Source organism: Condylura cristata, unplaced genomic scaffold, assembly GCF_000260355.1.
Source record: "Condylura cristata isolate star-nosed mole 26May11 unplaced genomic scaffold, ConCri1.0 scaffold00005, whole genome shotgun sequence".
In the NCBI taxonomy this organism is placed as follows: Eukaryota; Metazoa; Chordata; class Mammalia; order Eulipotyphla; family Talpidae; genus Condylura; species Condylura cristata.
This window is the reverse complement of record NW_004567106.1, coordinates 5,112,234-5,135,001: the sequence shown is the minus strand read 5'-3', so window position 1 is coordinate 5,135,001 and position 22,768 is coordinate 5,112,234. Positions and strand designations below refer to the sequence as shown.

At 38.1% G+C, this 22,768-nt stretch overlaps 1 protein-coding gene across 1 annotated transcript in view; it reads right to left on the bottom strand.

The window, feature by feature from the left end:
* LOC101619122 (amphiphysin) overlaps nucleotides 1–22,768 on the bottom strand; it is a 187,549-nt gene that overhangs the window by 34,369 nt on the left and 130,412 nt on the right. The window contains exons 8-13 of the mRNA XM_004676661.2: nucleotides 17,202–17,277; nucleotides 16,423–16,505; nucleotides 14,105–14,243; nucleotides 12,789–12,917; nucleotides 4,180–4,296; nucleotides 921–944 (exon numbers count right to left, since the gene is read on the bottom strand). Of these exons, the coding sequence (XP_004676718.1) occupies nucleotides 921–944; nucleotides 4,180–4,296; nucleotides 12,789–12,917; nucleotides 14,105–14,243; nucleotides 16,423–16,505; nucleotides 17,202–17,277 (568 nt within the window). The remainder of the gene's footprint in view (nucleotides 1–920; nucleotides 945–4,179; nucleotides 4,297–12,788; nucleotides 12,918–14,104; nucleotides 14,244–16,422; nucleotides 16,506–17,201; nucleotides 17,278–22,768) is intronic.

The following is a 22,768-nucleotide window of genomic DNA, read 5'->3' as shown; positions in this document are numbered from 1 at the left end:
CACTCTGTCTCTGGTGAATCCTCTCACCCTCCGCATCTCTGGCCTGTACCCCAGTTCTGTACAAATAAATAAATAAATATTTAAAAAAAAAAGATCTATTAAAATCTCCTGTTATTGTCATACTGAGAAAAAAAAAAAAACGGCAAAGCTGGAAACCCAAGATGGGTTTTTAAGATCAAGCTTAGGGCACTTTTGTTACTGAGAAGACCGACGCTCTGCCCCAAAGACTGAGACTTATATGGGTGTATTCAATCTCCTAATTTCACAGCACAGATGCTGCTACCACAAAGCTGTTTGTGTTTCTTCCCAACTCTAAATTCTAAAGTATTCAAATAAATTCTGCAAGTATTCACCCCCGCACTCAGCATTAGCTGAGAAAATGACATCAGTAGTAACATCTGTCTTTTATTGATATGTATCTGCCACTGGATTAGACTCTACTATTATTATCTCCTTTAGTCCTCAATCCACCAAAGTATCATTATCGTTATTTTACATGATAAAAAGTGAAGCTAAGATAGTTTCAGAAATTGCTCAAAGTCATATTTTTATAAGAAACAGATTCTGGACTTAAATCCAGGGCAGTTTAACTCCACAGATCAAATCCTTATTAATAAACTTTCACTAAATAATGAGAAAATGGTTTCCTGCACAGCAACCTCCGCCTTACATCTGCTCATACATGCTTTTCTTATAGTCTACTTAAAAGCAGTAACAAGTGTGCATGTCAACACCAAATCCTCGTGCATCCAGGAGCATGATGCTCTGATGTGCCCCCTCACCACTGTTTTGGAAGCTGATAATGCCTGGAACTGTCAAGGTTTGATGGCTGTTCTAGGGGACTGCAACAGTGTTGAGAATGTATGGGTCCACTTTTTCACAATTTCCTGGGAATCAGACCGAATTCTTAGTACTCTTACCGTCCACAGGTCCCAGGGCAATGTCTGAAAGCAAACAAACCAAGTACTTTTAGTATATAAATCCTAATTAAGTGAAAACATGCTTTGGTGATAAAAGTTCTTGAAATAATATGATTAACATTTTGGAATCATTTAGTACAGCTGCACTAATTAACTGAATTGTCTTGGGTGAGAGGATTCGCATCTTTGAAGTCCGGTAGGGTAGCCACTGTACATATGGCTACTGAGCAGCTGATAACATGCTACTACTAAGATGTGCAAGTTTAAATACCTTAATTTGAAATTAAAATGCCACCTGTGTCAAGTGCTTCGAGTATTTGACAGGACAGCCTTACATCAGTGGACAAATATATGTGCAAGACAATGAATGGATTTATTGTTATATATACACACACAATTAAAAAGTAAACAGGTGCCCAAATATTAAAGTTCATCACAACCTAATTACTACTAATAGGGGTTCCCAGGCCTCCCATAATGAAGAGGAAGCCATATGAGCAGGTCAATGATAAAAGACTGCAGAAAAGCAGTTCAATATTTTGAGTTACATATAGCTCAATTAAATGGTAATCATGCAAACTAGCAGGAAACATATAAGATGAAAGGATGAATTGCACTTAATACTATAAAGCTTACTGATCCTAAAGAATAAATCCAGATGTTTCAAATGACTGACAATGAGTGTAGGAAGTGGGGAGACCTCCTCTTCTTACTTGCAGTGTGACTGAGAATTCATGCTAAAGCCACATCCTTTTCTGACCCCATTTTTGTGGCTAGACTCAATCTTTACATACTGTTTTAAATCATAAATATGAACAGTAAACTAGAGAATCTGGAATCCCAGCCTAAGAATATGACAGTATCCAGATGGGATTACAGCAGTCTCTTTTGGAGTCTCTGCTATTGGATGAGGGCCCTGTAGTTTTGCTGGACATCACATGGTCCTGCCTGCTCTGACCCCACTGCCCTGCATTCTCCTGGGCTCCTCTGGAGTGACGAAGAAAGCAGAGTAGAACAGTGCCAGGGAGAGCACCCACTATGTGCACACTATTGCCTCTGGATTTAATATATGCTTGCCAATTATCCAGATGGCTTATGTTTTCATGCTTCACAGCCTCTTAAACCCCTAAAACCTACTACACTTTCCTGCATAATGTAGACAACACTGCATTTTCACCAGAGGAAGGCTGCAACATGAAACATCATCCTTGCGTTTACCAATTCTCAGGAGCAGGAAAAAAAAACGTGTTAGCTTATGTGGACACTGCAGAGATCACAAGATGAGATGTTCTGCTAGTAGCAAGAACATCAATTTAAAACAGAGTCAGGCAATAGGTAAGGGAGTGACCTGAGAGAAGGGGAAAAAAAGGTCTGTAGAAATCTAATGTGGCCAGGCTTTTTGTTATCTCTACCTAAGACTTTTCTTCTGAGCAAAGAGGTGAGATGTGATTAGAGCTGGATTGCAGGGCGACTCTGCAGTGAGGTGTCTCAATTACAGCCACGGGGACAGCCGAGCAGTTTATTACATGGCTCGAGGGAGGAAGAGTGGCACGCACAGCTTTCTCTAACTGCAGTAGTGCACTGCCTTCAGAACTAAGATTTTTGAAGATTTAACCAAGGTCATATTTTTTATATTCTGAAAGAAACTCTTAGTCATAAATTCACACAGTTTCATGATTTATAGGTCAATTTAATCATGCATTGTGTAAAAGTGGTTTCTCTAACTTGCAATAGAAATGTTGTGAAATCTCAACCCCTTCTAGCACAATATCCACTATGGAAATTTCCTTCAAACCAAAGTAACAAACATGGGAGAGCAAATTAGAGGAAGTATAATGAATTCTGCTGTTTTTACAACAAGAAAGCTCTGAGAAGGAAGTATCCTCAATTAGATGTATATTAGTTTTCTGCTATTCTTGGCCACCAAAGCAGAATTCTCATGATTAAAATAGCACTTCCAAAAAGAACAGTCAAATAAATGTTAATAAAGGTTCACTTGATTCCTGTGGTCAGACAAATATGGGAAACTATGTTAAATAAACCTAAGCAGGTTTTTTTCTTTTAATTGCATGACTTTTTGGAGTCTTTTATAATCAAATGCACACAATGATGCTTCTAAAAGAGAACTTAAGAGTTTTCTGAAATATTCACCAAGAAAGTAACCTTATATTCTTCAAAGTAACTTTAAGACTAATGCCTGATCTACTTAACTTCCTGTATAAGTGTTATCACAGGTTGCTATCATTCTTGTATTACAACAGTGAGGTCTCTAGAAAGTCACTCACTGTCTAGAATGAAGCATGGGTCAAAGGCACAGCTTCATTTACAGAGATTCATATTTTGCTGACTGTGTCCTAGTGGTTTACTTTAAGGTTATCAAGACTTCAAGACCAGGAAATTGAGCATGGTCTTAATTCTTAAGCTAAGTGTTACAATACAGATTCATGAATCTTGGCATATTCTACCACCTTTAGATGTTCCCAAATTCAAATGTGACGTCTCAATCATATCCAAAATACTGGTGTAAGTAATTTTTATTTAGCCAAACTTAACTTCCTTCCATGAATATAGATAGATGTAAAATAACTATATTCCAGAGAAATTACCAACCATTCAATTCAACACCACCACAGAGCATGCTATACATTCATACAATGTTATTATATAAGAATTGAATAGGTATTGAAGTGGGAAATTGTTGAGAGTTGAGGTATGAGCTTGGATGAGCATGGACAGAAAGGACTAATTCAGCATAAAGTCACAATCAAGATCGCATATGGGAATCCACAATGTGAATGGCGGGGACATCATCAAAGTCAGAACTACTGAGGCTGAAAAATGTGCCTGTTGGGATATACTCTTATTACTTCAAAGAGGCCTTATTTTGCAAAGTATAAGGAGAGAAACTAGAGAAAATAGTAAGAAGAGTAAACCCAAAGCCAAAAGGAAGAGTTTTACTTTGGGAATTCATAAAAAGTATTATCCAAAACCAGACATTTCTGAGTACTCGGGGGGCATGATAAATTATTACTCTGAGATTGATGATTCCTGAGCAAACAGGAATGTATGGTCATCCAGGCTCAACAATAGGGAAAATCAGTAGCATGGGGAGATTTGGAAATACTTGTCACCCCAAATGAAAAGTAAATAGGTACTTGAAAGGAAGAGGTGTCACTAAAATACTGATGTTCTCTTATAGAGCTTACTCATGTTTATGAAATGTAACCCCCCACCAAAGTCAAAAAAAGCTACTTGATACCTGAGACATGGGTGAGTGGGTCGCCCCAGCAGAACCCACAGGGGCAACCTCAGGTTTGAAAGGGTCAAAGTCCAGATCCAACAAAGTTTCCTCCTTCTTTGCTTCAGGGACTTCATTCTATTAAAACAAAACAAAGCATGCATTAGCTTGACTCTGATAGTATTATGAAACAACTCAGATGTAATTCTCTAATATCATCTGAGTCTTAAACTGTGCTTGGATACTTTACATTAGATGAGTCCTCACATTCTCCAAGAGTCACTAGCCAAATGCTATGAGAGGAAATACTTAAGTAACTCTAGCCAAGATACCTGGAAACATGGCCCAGGGCACTGTTCCTGTTCCAAGACTAGTTAACAAAAAGATTTTTCAAGAGATGGATCCGTATGCCACCAAGATCCAAGGAATCTTAGAGCTCAGAAATCTCAAAAAAGAATTGGGTCAAAATATGGACCTGTTATGATAACCCACAGCTGTGATGTTCCTCTGGGAAATTAAATTTAAATTTTAGTTTCTGTGTGGTGCCATATTCATAGTAACCCCAACCACTCAGAGGTATTCTATCCCTTATTTACCATGTGACGGGCACACTCTTAATTTCTCAACTGTATCTGAGAGGAAACGGGTAGAAGGAGGAAGAAGGAAGATGCAAAGTACCAAGTACTCCAGTATTTGCTGTACAAGGAGATCCAACTTAGTAACATTCTTGAATGAAAATGAAAGTCAAATAAAACATGGGATGGAACTTGGGCCTCCCTGGTGGTACAAGAGGTTAAGTCTTCCCACATTAAGCTATCACCTGCCACTGCAGCCTGAGTTTGATGCCCAACCAAGGAGCTAACCCATATGGCACAGCAGACCTCTCCTGTCTCACCTGCTGCTCCCCTTAGCAGTGTATTTCAGTAGATCTACCTGTTCTCCTCGCTCTGGTGAATCCTCTTACCTCCCATACCTCTTCTCTATACCCCAGGTCTTATATGCATAAATAAATAAAAACAAATCTTTAAAAAAGGTCTGTTATGATAACAATGAAAAATTTATAATATTAAAATTACAATTTCTTCATTTACAGTGGTAGTATGATATAGGAAGACAACATGGCCTTAAAATAGGCCTAATCTAGGCTCAAATGAAACAACAGAGCAGAACTGAAAAAAAAAAAAAAAAAAAGTCTATACAACTCTACCATAGTGAAAACAACTGGGATTTAATTATATCTGGTATCTGTCATAGGGTTCAATGTTGAATATCTGTTATCTACAAATTGAAAGGTCACAAAATAGACCAAGTGTCATATAATAAGAATAGAGATGTTTAGAGAAAGATTTTAAGGAACAGGAGTTATTTTAATTAATGTTTGCCATACACATATAATGTGAAAAATAAAACTTACTAGTATACAAAAAGCTTGTGAGCATAAAAGATATTTATTATATCAATACTCAGAAGGAACTCACGAAGCTATTGTTATAACTTTTCAGTGTAAGTGCTCCTCATACATACTTTTCAAATTTCATCAGGGTCATGTTCTTTTAAGATAATTCTGTCTAGGGCCCTCCCTGGTGGTGCAGCAGGTTAAAGCACAGCACTAAGACGCTAAAGCCAATTCCACATGAGTTCAATACCCGCCAGCCCTGGAGGTGATCCCACATGGCACGGCAGACCTCTCCTGACCCACCCCCTCAGCAGTGTACTTCATCAATCTGCCTGTTCTGCTCCCCACTCTGTCTCTGGTGAATCCTCTCACCGCCCCTGTACCTCTGGTCTGTATCCCAATTCTGTATGCATAAATAAATTTAAAAAAAATAGATAACTGTCTAAAATATTCACAATCACAACACTGATTCCCATGGCCTCTATTTAAATTCTTTCTCTTGGCCTCTATTTAAAATCTTCATGAGTTGTGTTTTCACCAACTTTTATGGTGGAGCAAATTATATTTTGAAAATTTTGCAAATACATTATACTTAGAATGTGCAAAGACACTGTTCTAGAAACTTTGCTTTAAGAACATTAATTCACGTAAGTGCACATACCTGCGGTCCAACGATAGCACTATCATTGCATATAAAGCAATTTGCTAAATTCCTCAAACAGCATTTTTCTGCACTGTATAATCGCTACAAAAACTCAAGAGGCAGATGGCATCATGTCCCTATTTGGAGTGAAGGGGATGAGCTGAATAGGGTTACTGATTACTCTGGGCCCCCCAGCAGCCACATTGCTAAAACAGGATCATAGTCAGATACCTCTGACTCCAGTGTTTCCAGGCTGCTGCAGAGAGCTGGTCCCACATCTCTCAGAAAGAGACCAGAGGTCTGTAGAGGAATTTCTGACATTATGCAGGTTCTCCATTAAAATGTAGGCTGAACAAATTATGTCTAATAGTTTCGTATGAGCTTAATGGATCCCTTAAAGGAGCTTAAATGGGAATTTAGAGCTCAAGGATGAAAAGAGGCATTAGATTATAATGCGTTGTGATTAGATTTTAATATAAATCTCAGTTTTTACCCCAATTCTGCCATTTGGCAGTTGTTTCCACTAGGGAATGAATTCTGCTTCTTCAAGCCTTCATTTCTTCATACTAAAGAGTAGTAAGACCTAGGAAAATTTCTATGCCTATTAAGGACAATAAGTGCACTGTAAATAATACCTAGGAGATGCACAAATAGAAATGGAAGTGAATATTTTTATTATTATCAGTGATGATGTGTATCTATGGCTGTGTAACATCTGCATAACATTATTCTCATCAAATATCCATAATATCCATTTGACTATCTTCAAAATTGTGAGGGTGGCTTCATCAGACTCAGCTTCTATTAGGTTTTCCTCCCTTAATCTTGAGAGGAATCATTTAAGTTACTGCTATCAAAGAATAATTTGATAGAGTTACAAAAAGAGCAAAGGGTAGGTTGCAAGGTAGTAGTGTTCCTAAATAAAAAGTTGTAAGTGTTCACAATTCTCTCCTTACATGGTGAAACACAGGATGTATATTTCCCCCTAACACACAACTCTTCACATCCACAAAAAAAATCTTTTCCCATTCCTTATAACTGCACCATCACTAGAGTTTGCTATTTATGTGGCCCCAACTTTCTTAATCTTTTTGGGAGTCTGATCTTAGGTACTCTTACTATCAGAAGTCTAAAAGAAGCAACCATGAATATGCTTCTAAGAAAGGATTCTGGATTTGGAAACCACAATAGGGGCAAATAGCCTCTAGGAAAATATTACCACTCATAATCATTTTCTGTTATATGTTTCACTCAGTGTCTTCTGCTAGAATTTTTAAGTTTCCATGAAGGTACCGTTCTTCTCATATATTAAATAATTTACATATCATTCCTATGTCTGACCTCACGATAGATGGAGTTTACTTCCTTATCTTTTCACTTGGGGGTGATTACCTGTAGTGTTTAGTTCATAAATTTTGGTGAACAGAAGAAATGTTCTTGCAGGTTTAATGTTCCTATTTTTCTTTTTTGTTTTTCTCTCTATCATGAAAAGCAAAAACCATGGGCCAAGGAGGATGAGAGTTACTGAGAGCACAAGATAACTGTATTATGGATCAATCTATCATAACTAAACTGGTTTTTCAAATAACTATGTTTTCATAATAATTCTTCTGAGTATAAAAAGATAAACCAACAGGGTACCTACCATATGATTCTAGTCAGAGAGAATTCTAGGGAATGCAAACTAATGTAGGGTGATGGAAGATAAGTGTTTTTTGGAGAAGGGGTGTTATGTGGGGAAGAACAGGATAGATTACAGAGCAAAGCAATCTTGGGGGGCGGCAGAATTAGCCATTATCTTGAGTCTACCCAAAACTTACCAACTATGTTCCTGAAATATATGCAGGATATCAATCATATATCAATAAACATGGTTGATAAAATAACTGAAAATACTCTAATGAGAGGACAGTGGTAAAACCTGCTGTGGCACATCCTTATAATAGTCTTCTACTTTTGATACTATTTAAAGTGACATATAATTAAATTGAAACAGAAATATCCAGTATGCTGATATTTAAAAAATCACAAATTATAAAACTGATTAAAAAAGGTCCAATTTATAAAATTAGAAATTTCAGTAATTGTTAAATGAAAAATATGTGGCATTATACAAATTCATTAAGAGTGAGTTTTGCTGAGAAATAGAATTATAGTTTTTAGATTTTACTTCTTTTAATATAAACTTATGGGCATTTTTATAAGCCTATCACGTAATATATTTCAACTTACAGATTAGTTAAAACACATTCAGAAGTCAAACATGTCAAATCACTCTCCAGAAAGGATGAGTCTGCCTCTGGCACATCCATTTTTGTAAACACAGAACCAGAAAAACCAAAGGAAACTTTGGCTCAGACATCTCCTGTGTCTGTACGCAGAAAGGCTATTTCACAGGGATGATGGTGTGATGTACGGAAGCTGTGGGCCAGTAGAGGGCTCTCTAGGTCTTGTTTCCAATCCCAGGACACGCGCAGGAGAGAATTACCTCTGTAAGGAGGTTGGATGTAGGAAACACCACCCAAATTTGTCAGAGAGAAGGAAGATTCTAGTCATCATATCTTGAGCTTCTAGTTGTATAGGATTAATTAATACAAATGTTTTTCTTCCTTCATCAGCACATAATAAGAACAGTGAATTAGAGATAAACCTGCCAATGTAAAATAACTAAATATTTAATATTAAAATAAAATTTAAATGAACCACACAATATTATAGATATATCTGGTTAGAAAATCTTTTAAGATACATATCAGTCTTCCTGTTTTCAATATTCTGCTTCCTTGAAGCTGGCCTTTCATCTTCTCTTGGATTCCTATTTTTTATTCTTTCTCATTTGCACATGTCCAAAAACATTATCCAAACGAGAGTCCATTTACTTAATATGTAGTTTGATATAAAATCTGATCAACACATCTAATACTAAAAGCACACATGAACATGTTCAACAGTTCTAAATATGGAATGTTTGAAGTCAAACTAGTTATGAATGAGGTAGTCATAACTGAAGTCATGCTGTAAGTGGGAAAGTATGTCCTGAAGGAACTCTACAGATACAGGTTTTTGTGGACTTTGCTGCCACCCAGACTCTGGAACTAGAAATCCCAACACCACCAAAGGGAAGCAAGCTGGGACTTGAGGGGGGATTAAGCAGCAATGTTTGGATATAACACTGGACAAGAGGGCTTTGGGAGTCTCTTAGCCTCGTGGCTCCTGGCTTGTTTCTCGGCTTTTCATCAGCTCTCAAAATGCTATTGGGGTTCCAGGTCAGTGGAACTGGTAGACTGCATTAATCAACTTCTCTCTCTCTCTTTCCCTGTGTGATTCATTTTCTTTTTCTCTTGTAAATAAACCCATTATTAACTTTTTTGTGTGTGACTGCAGTTGAATCTTATTGTAAGTCCCTTTTAATAATAATAATTGAATACAATTGGGTTGCCTTGTAAAAATATATATACTTGACAGACTGGGTCATTTCCCTGGAAAACAGATGTCACTTCACTGTGGTACTTTGTTCATGGGCACTGATTTTACCAGGAAGAAATACTGTTTTAAAATAGAGGTTCACACAAGGGCATCCCAGGCCATCATCTCCAATTGGGGATGATTGAAAATACAGATTCTGGACCCCCTTTCCCAAATCTGCTGCATCAGAAAGTACCCACTGGGTCTCAAAAGTCTGAAGTGACACAAAATGGCTCTAACCATAGCTACAGAGAAACAAGGAACAGAGGAAATTGTCAAGAAACTTCAGGAAAAGGTAATATCTATAAATGTTTTTTAAATCAAATGAGATTTTTTTTAAAGATTTACTTATTTGTGCTTACTGAACTGGGGTGCAGGCCAGAGGCTCACGGGTGGCCAGAGGCTTCACCAGAGACAGAGTGGGGAGCAGAACAGGCAGATCGACGAAGTACACTGCTGAGGGGAGCAGCGGGCGGGTCAGGAGAGGTCTGCCACACCATGTGGTCACCTCCGGGGGAGGCGGGGATCAGACTCATGCACAAGTGGCTTTAGCTTCTTAGTGCTGTGCTTTAACCTGCTGTGCCACCAGAGAGGGCCTCAAATGAGATTTTATCATTCGATAATCATGAAAGTAGGCTGAAACACAATCCTTGCCTCTCCCTCTCCCTCCCTCTCTCTCCCTCTCTCTGTCTCTCTCTCTCTCTGTCTCTCTCTCTCTGTCTCTCTCTCTCTGAACATCATACCATGAGGCTAACAGCCACTGAAACAACAGGAAAGCTTCAAGTCATAATTTGGTCTAACTGCTAGAGACACATTGGTTCTCACATTAAAAAAAAAAAAAAAAGATAGGAAACTCTGCACTGTCCCTTTATTGGATTAAGAGAAAGTCATATAAATGAGGCTGTACCCCCAAGTTACACTCAAGCAGGGCCACTGGGGTTTAGTTCATACAAAGTCATCTGGGAGAACAATGAGTATGATACACAGTTACAAAGGCAGGTGCAGAGAGGACCCCCCTATTCCCAACAGCCTTAGCCTCACACAAAAAGACTAGCTAAGCTGACAAGTGGCATTATCAGGGAATTCTGTCACCAAAGTATGCAGCTAGTGATGGTTCCCTTTAGAAGGATGCTCCCCAGCCTCCTCACCAACTCTTAACATTTCCCACTCTCTCCACAACTTCAGCAAAAGTTAACGCTCTCAGATGTCCTCAGGAACCTCTTCTGGTCTTTGTATTTTAAAAGGCGTTTTGATTCTTTTCCTCCCCTGCCACAAAGGGCCCTTTCCTATGAGCCAGCAACTGTAAATAACAAGCATTTTAAAAAGAAAAAACCCATGTTTGAATCCCATCTTTGATCAGAACTAGCCCACAAGTCATGTTTACTCGATTTCACCTGCCTCAACAGCTAAATGGAGATATCCTTGGCTAAGTATGCAGGGAACCTCATTCTGGACTTTCTACAGGTGCAGGTGAAAGCAACTTGAGTAAGGGTACTATCATTCTACAACACTGAATTTGAAAATAAATGTAGCAAAAAAAAGCGGGGGTGGGGAGAAAAGGAGAGAGAATGAAACTGAGTTGTGGGCAACTATAAAGAGAATGCACATCTTGGAAATGACAATGCTCAAACTCGGTGCCAGGGTAGCTGGCAGATGCCTAGGTAAGATCAACTGGTTTTATGATTACCCCTGGAGGCATCTGTGTATCACAGACATAATTTGTTATGTTGTATATGCACTGATAGTATGCAGTCCCATCCTCAAAGGAGCTACTAAATCACATTTCAAACCCTCCTTAGCTTACCAAATCCAACATTTCATGCACCAGAAAAACAATAGCTAAAAGCACTGTATCTGTTGATGAATGATCTCAAAAGGGATGACAAATTCTAATTTGTGACTGCATTGCTCCTGAAGTTTTATTTCTGAGCTTCCTATCATTAAAACATTGTTTCTGTTATGATTAACAAGATGAGATGGTAAGTGGGATGTTGCGCATAATGTTAATTATTCATCCTTTTATTTTCCCACACCTTGTTAAAGGGCAAAAAAATTAAAATTATTCCTCTTTTAAATTTCATGTTCCTACCAACTACTAATAAAAAAATAATGAATATAAAAGACCTAGAAATTGCAAACATGATTGGTACATGTTTATATTCACCAAAGTGTAGGTGACAAAACAGAAAAATTGGTGGCTCTAAAAAGAGGTTAAAATATCCATATGATGCTCTATTTAAACCTTTTGGAAAAGAAAATTATGACATAAAAACTGCCCAATAAAGTTAAGTAGAAAAGGCAGGAGTATTATCAAAATGTAACCTAAATTTTTTGACACAAAATTGATACACAACACTGTAAGGTAAATGAATTAATCAGGCTTGTCAAGCCACTAGCCTCTGTGGCTATCACCTGTAGCCTTGCTTGCAGTGATGCAGAAGGTGCTTGGGAATGAGGGTGCGGGGTACACGTGCTGATTGTGGACACCTGGAGCCTGGGTGTATGTGCATATGTGAGTGTACACATCTGAGCTCAGAGGCAGGGTTAACAGCAGCAGCAGGAGTGGGTACGAGTGTAATACAGCATAATACAGAAAAGGCAAGACCAAGAGCTGATGAGAGAGCGGGGAGAGAGAGAGGGAGAGAGAACACCAGAGAAGAGAATAGAGATTTGCAGGGGCCTGGGAGGCTGCTGGCCTGCCAAGCCTCCTAGCAATCCCCCCGCCTCCCCCACACACACCCCTACCTGTCCACCTGTGCCTGCTTGCCCCAGTACTACAAACACCTTAACACACTGTAAGAAAACAAACAAACAAAAATACCCTAAGTTCATTGGTGGCTATGCAGAGTGCTAAGATTGAAGTGATAATTCAAATCCTCCATTTTGAACTCTTCATTGTTTCACAGGCGTGTTCTACTCTTAGCAATAATTATAAGCATTTTCAAATACTGGACACCTCCCACTTGAGAATACTTTATATATGACAACAATCAATTTATCCAAAGCTGGGAGACAACTGCAGGCAGAGTGCTGGCTTTAACATGTCTCGCTGGCATCAGGCCTTCCCCTGAGACTACATGTGCTACAGCACTTGGTCGATGTGCCAGCCCTGTGCCAGTCACTCACCTGAGAAGGTGTTGTCACACTGATTTCCGGAACAAAGTTGTCCTCAAAGAAGTTGATGATGTTCTCCTGCTTTAGTTCCTTTGTTGGGGTGACTTTAGGCAGAGGTGGAACAGGAGGCCCTTTCCTCGTCTATGAAGCACAAACAGCAGTTCATTCAAAGATGATGCATGAGACGTGCAGAAACATCATGTGAGCAGAGCTAGCAGCAAAAAGACTGATCATAACTGAAATTCAATCTCCCTATGGAAATTCAGTGAGTTTTTGCTTAATGCTGTCAATGGGTTTTTGGAAACTGGAAATTCAAGGGAAATGACTCATGCCAAATTGTTCTTCATCAGCGGGGATTGCTTTTTTCTCATCAATGTAATAATGAGACAATGTTGAATAAAACAGTATTTCAAAACCTGCCCTATGTACTTGAGGTGAAGAATGCTGTCTTCTAGGAATTCTTGAGTGCTGATGTGCAAGGGTCAGGTGAGAAAAACTGAAGAGCTGGAGACTCTATGCACATTAGCAAAAGTGCCATACACAGGGCCAAGGGGCTGGTACCCACCCTTTAAAGTTATTAAACTAAAGTGCTATGTTTTTGGAAGTAAACTGAAAATGATTTTTCACTTAAGAAATAAATTCCCAAGTTTTAAAATTAAAACCAAGCAGCCTTATGCTGAAATCAGTTATCATACATTTTACTTTCCACTCCAGTATTCTATCATTCTCTTACATATCATTCCTTCTACTTTCTTTAGTTTCAATCCATATACATGAAAGTGTGAACTGGACTGGAGATTTCAAGTTTTCCAGTAGAAATTTCACCTACTTTCAGTCCAATTTCACCTACTTCCTTTACCATTTCTTTCAAATATTTGTTCCATACACTTTTGTTGCATGGTGTATCATGCAATACACTATGTGCAATATAAAGGGATGTAAAATGATATCAACATAACAGATTTTCTTGGCCCCTCTTGAGCAGTGTAATCTAACATGCCAGATGCTGGAGGTTTCTGGGAGAATGTAGGCTCAAAGGGAACCTTGAAAGAAAGGAATTCTGACATGTGACAGAGGAGAACATGATTGCCTGAGGGAGCTGAGGTTGTGGTGAAGTCTGGATATACTCAAGCACAGGGTAAGTGAGAAAACACAAACATCCAAATAAGAAAAACGAGTTGATTCCTTAGTGACCAACACAGCACCTGAAGACTCACTCCCCCCAACTAGAAACTCCATTAATGGCACAGCAGCAAGGGATTAGCCCGATAGAAGCATCTCACCACAAGTTCTTCCAGTCCCTCCCAATGTATTTGACTTCTTCCTACCTGTGAAGGAGACCTAGGCCGCACAGGTGCAGGGGAGGCAGGTGCCAGTGTGTGGTTGGGACTAGCTGTCGGGCTCGGGATGGGCGAAGCCTCTTCTGGTGGTGACGGTGTCTTTGCGATGCGGAGGGGACCCGAATCGCTAGAGGAAAAGAGAGCAAGCAAGCGTCCTTTTAAGGAACAGTAGTTATTTACCAGGAGTCTCCATCCCAGAGAATTCCTGAGGCATCACAGGCTTGTGATCTATCTCCCTTCTGCTAATTCTGATCACTATTCTCAGATGTGACATTTGGTATCATCTACTGTCCACTGGGGTGCCAGACCGTAATTCAAGTATTACCTCCCATCAAAACAATCCCCACGCATTATTTTTTCCACTAAACAGATAAGTGGGGCACAAAGAGGTTAGTAACTCTGAATTCAGGCCTATTAATGCAAAATTCCTGTTCTTTTTACTATTATTAAGGAGAATTTACAAGAACTTTCAAATATCAGTTGAATTAATGGAACTAATTTCGCTCTTGATTTATAAAGTAACCTCACTAAGTCATAATCTGAAGAAAAGCCTACCATGAAAATTATAAACTAGATATTAAAAGGTGTCCTAAGAGAGTGTTAAGATTCTGTAGGAGTACTTTCTGATCAGATCCAGAAATCAACTCATTGTTCCTCTTCCTATACCTTATATAACAATGATTCAATTTAGACACCTTGAAAAGTGCAAATTATGTGGACAAGATTCAGTATTTGCTTGGAACCCATCATGTTGCTGGCACCGGAAGAGATGTCTGTGAACAACTCAAATGCAACGTCAGGGAGTCAAGGTACAGCCTACTAAGAATTTCTACAGTCTACAGATTAATGGTCTGTACCGCAAGATAAATGAACACATCCACAAAAACATGGTCTACATATTCAAGGGTCGAGAAAATAGGCCGTTAAGAGAGAACACACCAACAAATCATGGCCTTTTTCAAGAGGCACAGCCTCCATTTATGTCCAATAGAGAATCCACTGGACTCGCTCACTAGCTCGTTCTGAAGAGGAATGTTAAGAAAATGAAAGGCATGTTGGTTAAGTATCCATGGATCCACCTTAAATTTTTAGGTGTACTTATATTCCTTCCATCTCTCTATAAAGGAAGCAAGCCTGAATTTTTTCATTCACTTTATTTCTAAAACACCAAATGCATGTTGACATTCTTGCTATCACTCACTCTTTCTTCCTAACGCCCTATTAACATGACTGCATTGGAAACCATATTTCTGTACCTTTCATGTTTTCCTTTAGGTGTCTTTTAGGAAACAGAATATATACTTATTAGTCACTTAGTCTGACAGTAATAGCAGAGTCTACAAGAACAGCTAATCCAAAGAACAGCAATGAAGAAAATTAGCTATCGTGAGGGGGATCCCAACACTAATGCAGGAGATGTTGGTGCATGTGTGTGTAAATGTGTCTTGTAAAATTGTGCATATGAGTGTATACTGATTGATGCTACAATTAGAGAACTGTCAGGCCTGCACCTTGCCATAGAAGCCAGTTAGTTCAATATCACCATTTTTTAATTATTGATTTAAGAAACTGAGATCTTCAACCACAGAGGTTATTGTATTTAAACAAGGAAAAGCATGTTAATTATAGTCATAAATCTGAAAGCTGGGTCTTCAGACTTCCAGCTAAAGTCTCAATAACCTGTGTTTCTTGACTACATACACCTAAGGATGGAATAAAAGGAATTCCAAAATCACAGGAAAAGCTGGTAGCAAGCCCCTGTATATAATTCGCCCACAGATCATTGGGTGTTGAGAGATTTTATTGGTATACTCAAAACAACAATGTGAAATTAAAGCAAAACTATGCAGTGTTTGCAAGGTCAAGTTAAGACGAAAGACGCTCTCACTTACTCTCTCTTTCCTTTCCCCAAAACGGCTTCTTAAAGATGTCAGCACCAATGACAATGAGTATCTGGACTAACTGCTTTGGACCCGGGAATTCCTTTCTTACCCAAAAAAGTAACAAGTTCATGACTAGAAATTATAAATTACAACTTATATTATTTTTGTTAGCTCTCATGGGAAACACAGAGAGGATAATCTTCAATTCTGCAATAAAATACCCATGGTGTGTAAACGTGAAGACTAAAGGTTTATGTTTTAAGCACAGAAATGAGGCTGGTGTCAGCCTCAGGGTGAAAAGGCTCTTTCCAGAGTCTTATAATATGAGCAAAATAGTAGAGGCTAGTATAGACTACAGACATTTCAACACGCATTGCATTCAAGCTACATAGAACTGGCTTGGTTCTGAAAGGCGTGGTTTACCTGGGCGCTCCTTGAATGGTGAAGGCCTTGTCAGCATGCTGGTCACCCAGTTTTGTCATCACTTCAAACAGCTTGTGACAAAGCTAAGGGAACAGAGGTCACGTTTCTATTAACTGCAAGGCATTCTTATGTCAATTCAGGCTAATGCCTCCAGAAAGGAGTTACTGGAAAAATAAGAATGCTTCAAGAGTATGGGAGATCTCTCTTAGGATATTTAAAATTCTACATATGGTCCAATTTAAAATTTACATAAAAAATGAAAGGTCATAAACACAAACTACAACTTTTATTAATAGAGTTGTTTTCAGTGAAGAAAACAAATACTCATCTTTGATTATGTGGACTCCCAGGATATAATAAAGTCACACATGACCTTAGTGAAAAAAATGTTACTGGACAACAGTACTGCTGACTTATTTGAATATTTGAAAACCGATTTTTTTCCTCAACTTAAAGTATGAAAACCCAACTTTAAAATCTGATACCCATAAAGACAGTGAAATTGTGACAATGAGAAAAAGAAATAAAAGACAACCAGGCTCTGATTCATGACAGTATTTGTGTATACTGCAAACCTAAAATGTTTAGAAAATACAGAGAACTATGTACTGGGTCACTATAAACAATTGTGGAAACACCACAGAAAGTTATGAATATATTAGTAATGAAAACATAAGAAAATGAATTCTTTGCATACTAGTTATGCAATTTCATTTACTTCCAAAACAAATGTTTATTTACTTTATAATACATAAGTCAAAATAATAATTGTTACTCACCACTGCAATTTCCTTATGAAATTTGGCCTCAAGGCTAGAGACATTTTTGAAAGTATTGACATAAAATCCAATTCGTCTACCAAGTTCAGGTACAAAGAGGAAAGAAGAGATGGGGAAAACCAATTAGCAAAACTGTACTTTATTTATATATATATATATATATATAATTTTTTATAATATAATAGTTTATTTTTACATCATTTTGAGACATTTTCCATCTCAGTTGTAATCTCCATGGGCTTCCCTTCACCAAATTGCCTGTGTGCCATCACCATCGTCCAGTGCACCTCCCCCCTCCCCTTTTTGATCCCATTCCCTACTCCACCCCATAAAAATGTCTCTGGTGGGCCCTCCCTGGTGGTACAGCGGGTTAATGCACTGCAAAAGAAGCCTAAGCCACTTCTGCACGAGTTCGATCCCTGCCTGCGGCAGACCTCTCCTGACCCGCCCGCTGTTCCCCTCAGCAGTGTACTTCGTTGATCTGCCTGTTCTGTTCCCCACTCTGTTCCTGGTGAATTCTCTCACCCTCTGCATCTCTGGCCTGTACCCCAGTTTTGTATGAATAAATAAATCTTTAAAAAAAAATGTCTCGGGTATATAGTCGTTCATTATCATTATTTAGCAAAACTGTGCTTTTAACAGCAATGAAATATATTAAAAAGAGGCTTTCTTTAAAATATTTTTGAATAATATCGAATTAAAATACCTTACCCAAAGCACATTCAATTTTTCTTTATCTGTTAGTGAACAAGCCAATATTTTTTGGCATAGAGTATAACCTCCCTTAGAATGTAGTTCCTTAAGGCAGTGGTTCTTGAACTTTAGGGTGCATGGAATACCTGAGGGACTGTTTCTGATTCAGTAGATCTGAGATGGAACTTAAGAATATGTATCCCTAACAAGTTTTAGTGATACTGATGCTGCTTGCTCACAATTAGCCCTTTTGGAATCACTGTCCTATATACGTCTTATAAAGGTATTAAGATAGAGAAGCTTATTGTTAAATTTATTAAAATATGAATTGTCTAATATTGTTATCATATATAAATTCTGAAATTTGTTTGACAAAGGTTAACAAAAAAAATTATAGTTCTTTAGTTAGAGTGTGCTATCTGCCATTGGGCAAATGAAAACACAGATTTTTCAATTCAAAATATCTCAAACACGTTGTAAAGCAAATTCATGGGAGAGGTGAAGGGGGGAGGTTCTGTGTAAGTACATACTTCTCAGTTTTAATTTTTAGGTCCCTTGATCAGGAACCTGGGTTTAAGTCATTACTCTCAGTATAAACTCCCTATGTCTCAAAATGAGGACTCTTTAGGTGCTACAGTTTTACCCTTCTGATCCATCTAAGTAGCTAATTACTTTGAGAAGTCATGTTATTATTCCAGTGACATCATAAAAAATAACCCAAAAGTCCTGTTTAGTTAGTTAGTTTCAAGAGCTTGATCAAGAGCAAGGGATGAGCCCTCCCTGATGGTGCAATGAGTTAAAAGGCAGCACTATGAAGCTATCACAGCCACTGCAGCAGGAGTTGGATCCCTGGCCAAGGGGTGACCATATGGCGCAGCAGACCTCTCCTGACCGGCCCACTGCTCCCTTTAGCAGTGTTCTTCATCGATCTGCCTGTTCTGCTCCCCACTTTGTCTCAGATGAATCCTCTCACCCTCCCCCCCACACACAACACACACACACACACACACACACACACACACACAACTCTGGCCTGTACTCCAGTTCTGTATGTGTAAATAAATCTTAAAAAAAAAGAGCAAGTAGGGATGCATCGGGTACTCCCTATGAAGAAACAAGCATATATTCAGGAGGTCAGAACACAATTGAGGAAGGGAATATACTGACACACACTCATCCACACAGCAGAAGTGGATGAGTTCCATCATCGCTAAAGACAGGAGACTAGCTATCTAAGCACTTTACATGTACCATCACTGAGCTCTCAAAACCATACCCAAGAGAGTGGTTATCATTTTATATTCAGGAAAACTAAAGTACAGAGAGATTAATTGTTTAAGGTCAAGCAATTATAAGTAGCGAACCAATGTCTGCATCTAAAGAACAAAACACAAAAGAAGAGCAGGGATATTTATCAAGAAATTCTGCCTAAGCAGAAATATTATTTCAGTGCTACTAAACTTTATGAATGAATTTGGTGCTTTCAAATTTTAACAAAATGAATGACTGAAGTCCCAAATAGAGATTCAAAGTGAAATATTGTGTAGTAAGTTTAATACATTATTAAGCCTGTTTAATTTGTCGTGTAGTTTAAATTGCTATAATTTTCCCACTTAATCTTAATTCCTAGAGTAGTCCTGATTTCACATTATTTTTCTTTTATCTATTAGAAACATACTTTTATTATATGTGTGTATAAGATTTGGCCACAGTATGTTTGGAAACAGTAACTACTTGGGAGCATAGGCCAGCAACCTGGTGAGCCAGACTGCTGCTTTAGGTTACAGGACCATGAAGCATATTGATTATTTGCAGCTAATGATTATTTGCAACCCCTGACATTGTTTGAGACAGGGAAAAGTGTTTGGACCTAAATTTGGAGAGGCTAAGTAAAGCAGCAGGTAGATGGGAGAGGAGAGACGGAAATTTCACAGGCAATATTGTGCATAAGGTAGAGCTCATTTTATCATTTGCAGAGTTTCCCTAAGACAATTTAAATAGCAATCCATGACCTGTTCTTTAGACCCCAATAAACTCAATTCCTCATAACTTTCCTAATTCAATTATGCAATGAAGGAGTCCATCTGGCTCTGGATGTCATACCTAGTGTAGGCTAAGTTCACTCCAGTAACTAACATTCAGTTAGAGGAGCATGGGCAGGGCCGTTGATTTAAGAACATATGCTCTATTCATACTGGTAAGAGAAAAAGGTAGATTTCAAAACAGCATGTGAATATTAAAGTTACTGCAAAAGGTCACAGGATTAAATATAAAAAAATGAATTCATCATTATATATATACATATATATGTATGGATAAATATCAAGTATTTACATATATATATATATGTAAATACTTGATGGTGAGAAGCACAAATCTCTCCCATTAAGATCAAGGACAAAGGGAGCCTCATTCTTAGTCACAAGATCAATCAGGAAACAGATGACTGGAAGAACACTACAGAAAAATTGGATAGAACAAGTAGTTACAGAATGACCCACCTAACATTTTGAGTAACTATGAACAGTTTGATGCAAGATCTCACACATTTACTACTTAATACATGTTCATTGCCACATGTCCAGTATATTAAATATTTCACTATCAGAGGGGAAGAAGGTACAAAGTATCAATTTCAATTTCAAGGTAGAGAAAAAGGACTGGAAGAAAAATATGCATTAAACTACTGATGCAATATCAGTCTGGACAAATAACTGAATAAAGACATCAGAGTTTACAGGATAAAAACAGAAATGTTTTTAAACGCCAGCTTCAGCATTCATAATTTTTACAATGTTAGATGAGAGATTTAATCAATATTTAGCTTTCTCATCTGTAAAATGGGAATATCTGTAATTATGATGAATAAAGAGTATGTATATAAACAACATAAAATTATACCATGCAAGCAGAAGTTCAATAAAAATATTTGTACACTATACAACAGATAAGGGACTTATATCAAAAATCTACTACACAACTCAACAAAGTCAAAATAAACCACACAGTCAAAAAGTGGGTGAAGAGCCAAAAAGACACTTCTCTAAAGAGAAAATGCAGAAAATTTGTACCAATAGGTACAAATTCTCAACATCACTTATAATCAGGGAAGTGGAAATCAAAACCATAATGAGATATCACCTCAAACCAGCAACAAAGGCCCACATTAAAAAACTGAAACAACTAGTGCTGGTGAGTATGTGGAGAAAAAAGAACCCTTTTATATTGCTGGGAATATAAACTGATCAAACCACTATGGAAGCTGTGTAGTGGACCCTCAAATTATTAAAAATGGATCTTCCATATGATCAAACAAAACTTTTAGGAATCTATCCAAAGGACCTTAAAATATTATTTTGAAAGGAAACCTGAACGCCTATGTCTATTTCAGCATTATTTACAACTAAGACATGGAAACAATGTAAATGCTCAAAAACAGATGACTAGATCAAGAAGATATGGAATGTAAACAATGGAATACTATTCAGCAATCAAAAAAGATAAACTCATGTCATTCATAGCAACATTGATGGAGCAGGAAGGGATTGTGCTCATGCTCAGTGAAATAAGTCAGAAGGAAAAAGAAAAACATCAAATGGTTTCACTTATAGGAGGAATGCAGGGCAAACCAAAAAGGGATGGAAAAGAAGCAAAATTAGCAGGCGAACTACAAATCTAACACATACAGCAGGGATGGGGCAGGCAAAGGGATCAAAACAGGAGAGGGTAGAGTACAAGAATCTATGGTGACATTCCTCAGGTGATTCGGTGGTGGGAATTTTACAGGAATTATACCTGAAGGGAGAAAGCAGACATTATACCAAAAAAAAAAAAGTCAAATAAATAAATATGAAAATAAAATCATGAATACAAAAAAAAAAAAGATGTGGTACATATCACATGGAATACTACCCAGCTGTCACAGAGATAAACTCCTGTCATTAGCAGCAAATGGGTGGAGCTGAAAGGAACTATGTTGAGCAAAATAAATTAGAAGGTGAAAGACAAATACTGGATAGTATCACTAATATGTAAAATACAGAGAAACCAGACAAATCATCAGATAAAGTCAGACTCAAAAACTAGCCCTTGAAAGCATACTACAAAACTGAGATATTCAGTTCTATACAGAAGCAGGAGGAAAGAGTAAGAGGTGATAGAGTGGGGCAGGAGTAGAATGGACTGTGGTGGAGGCACTGTGGTAACATCACTGCAAGGGAGGACACTATACTTCCAAAATAGGAACAAGATTATTAACATGACCTCAATAAAGAAAAATTTAAAAAATATTTTGGATACAAATTTTTTGAAATTGGAGAAAAAAATCCCTGAAAAACACGTCATATAATTTTAAATAAGTATGGATAACTAAATTTAAATGTTAAATGAATTTCCCTCAACTATATCTCTACAAGTTTTTATTTTCAGGCTGTCAAAATCCTGAAAGAATAGGCACAGTCTTGGAGCATTTAAAGAAAGTTCCTAAGCAGACCACATAGATGTGAAGCTGGAACTTGAATGAAGAGATCTACAGCATGAGTCAGAGACAGAGATGTGAGGGCAAGATTCCATGCAGTCCACAAGAGGAGGATGAGATTAAGGTGGTAACACTGTGAACAGTGGCCTAGCCAGAAACACTGAAAAAGGATCGATTGTTTCCTTTGAGGACCTTTTCACTTCCCATAGTTAAGAATGACTCCAGGCCCTCCCTGGTGGCTCAACAGCACTAAGAAGCTTAAGCCACTTCCGCATGAGTTCGATCCTCGCCTGCCCCGGAGGTGACCACATGGTATGGCAGAGCATTCCTGACCCGCCCGCTGCTCCCCTCAGCAGTGTACTTTGTCGATCTGCCTGTTCTGCTCCCCAGTCTGTCT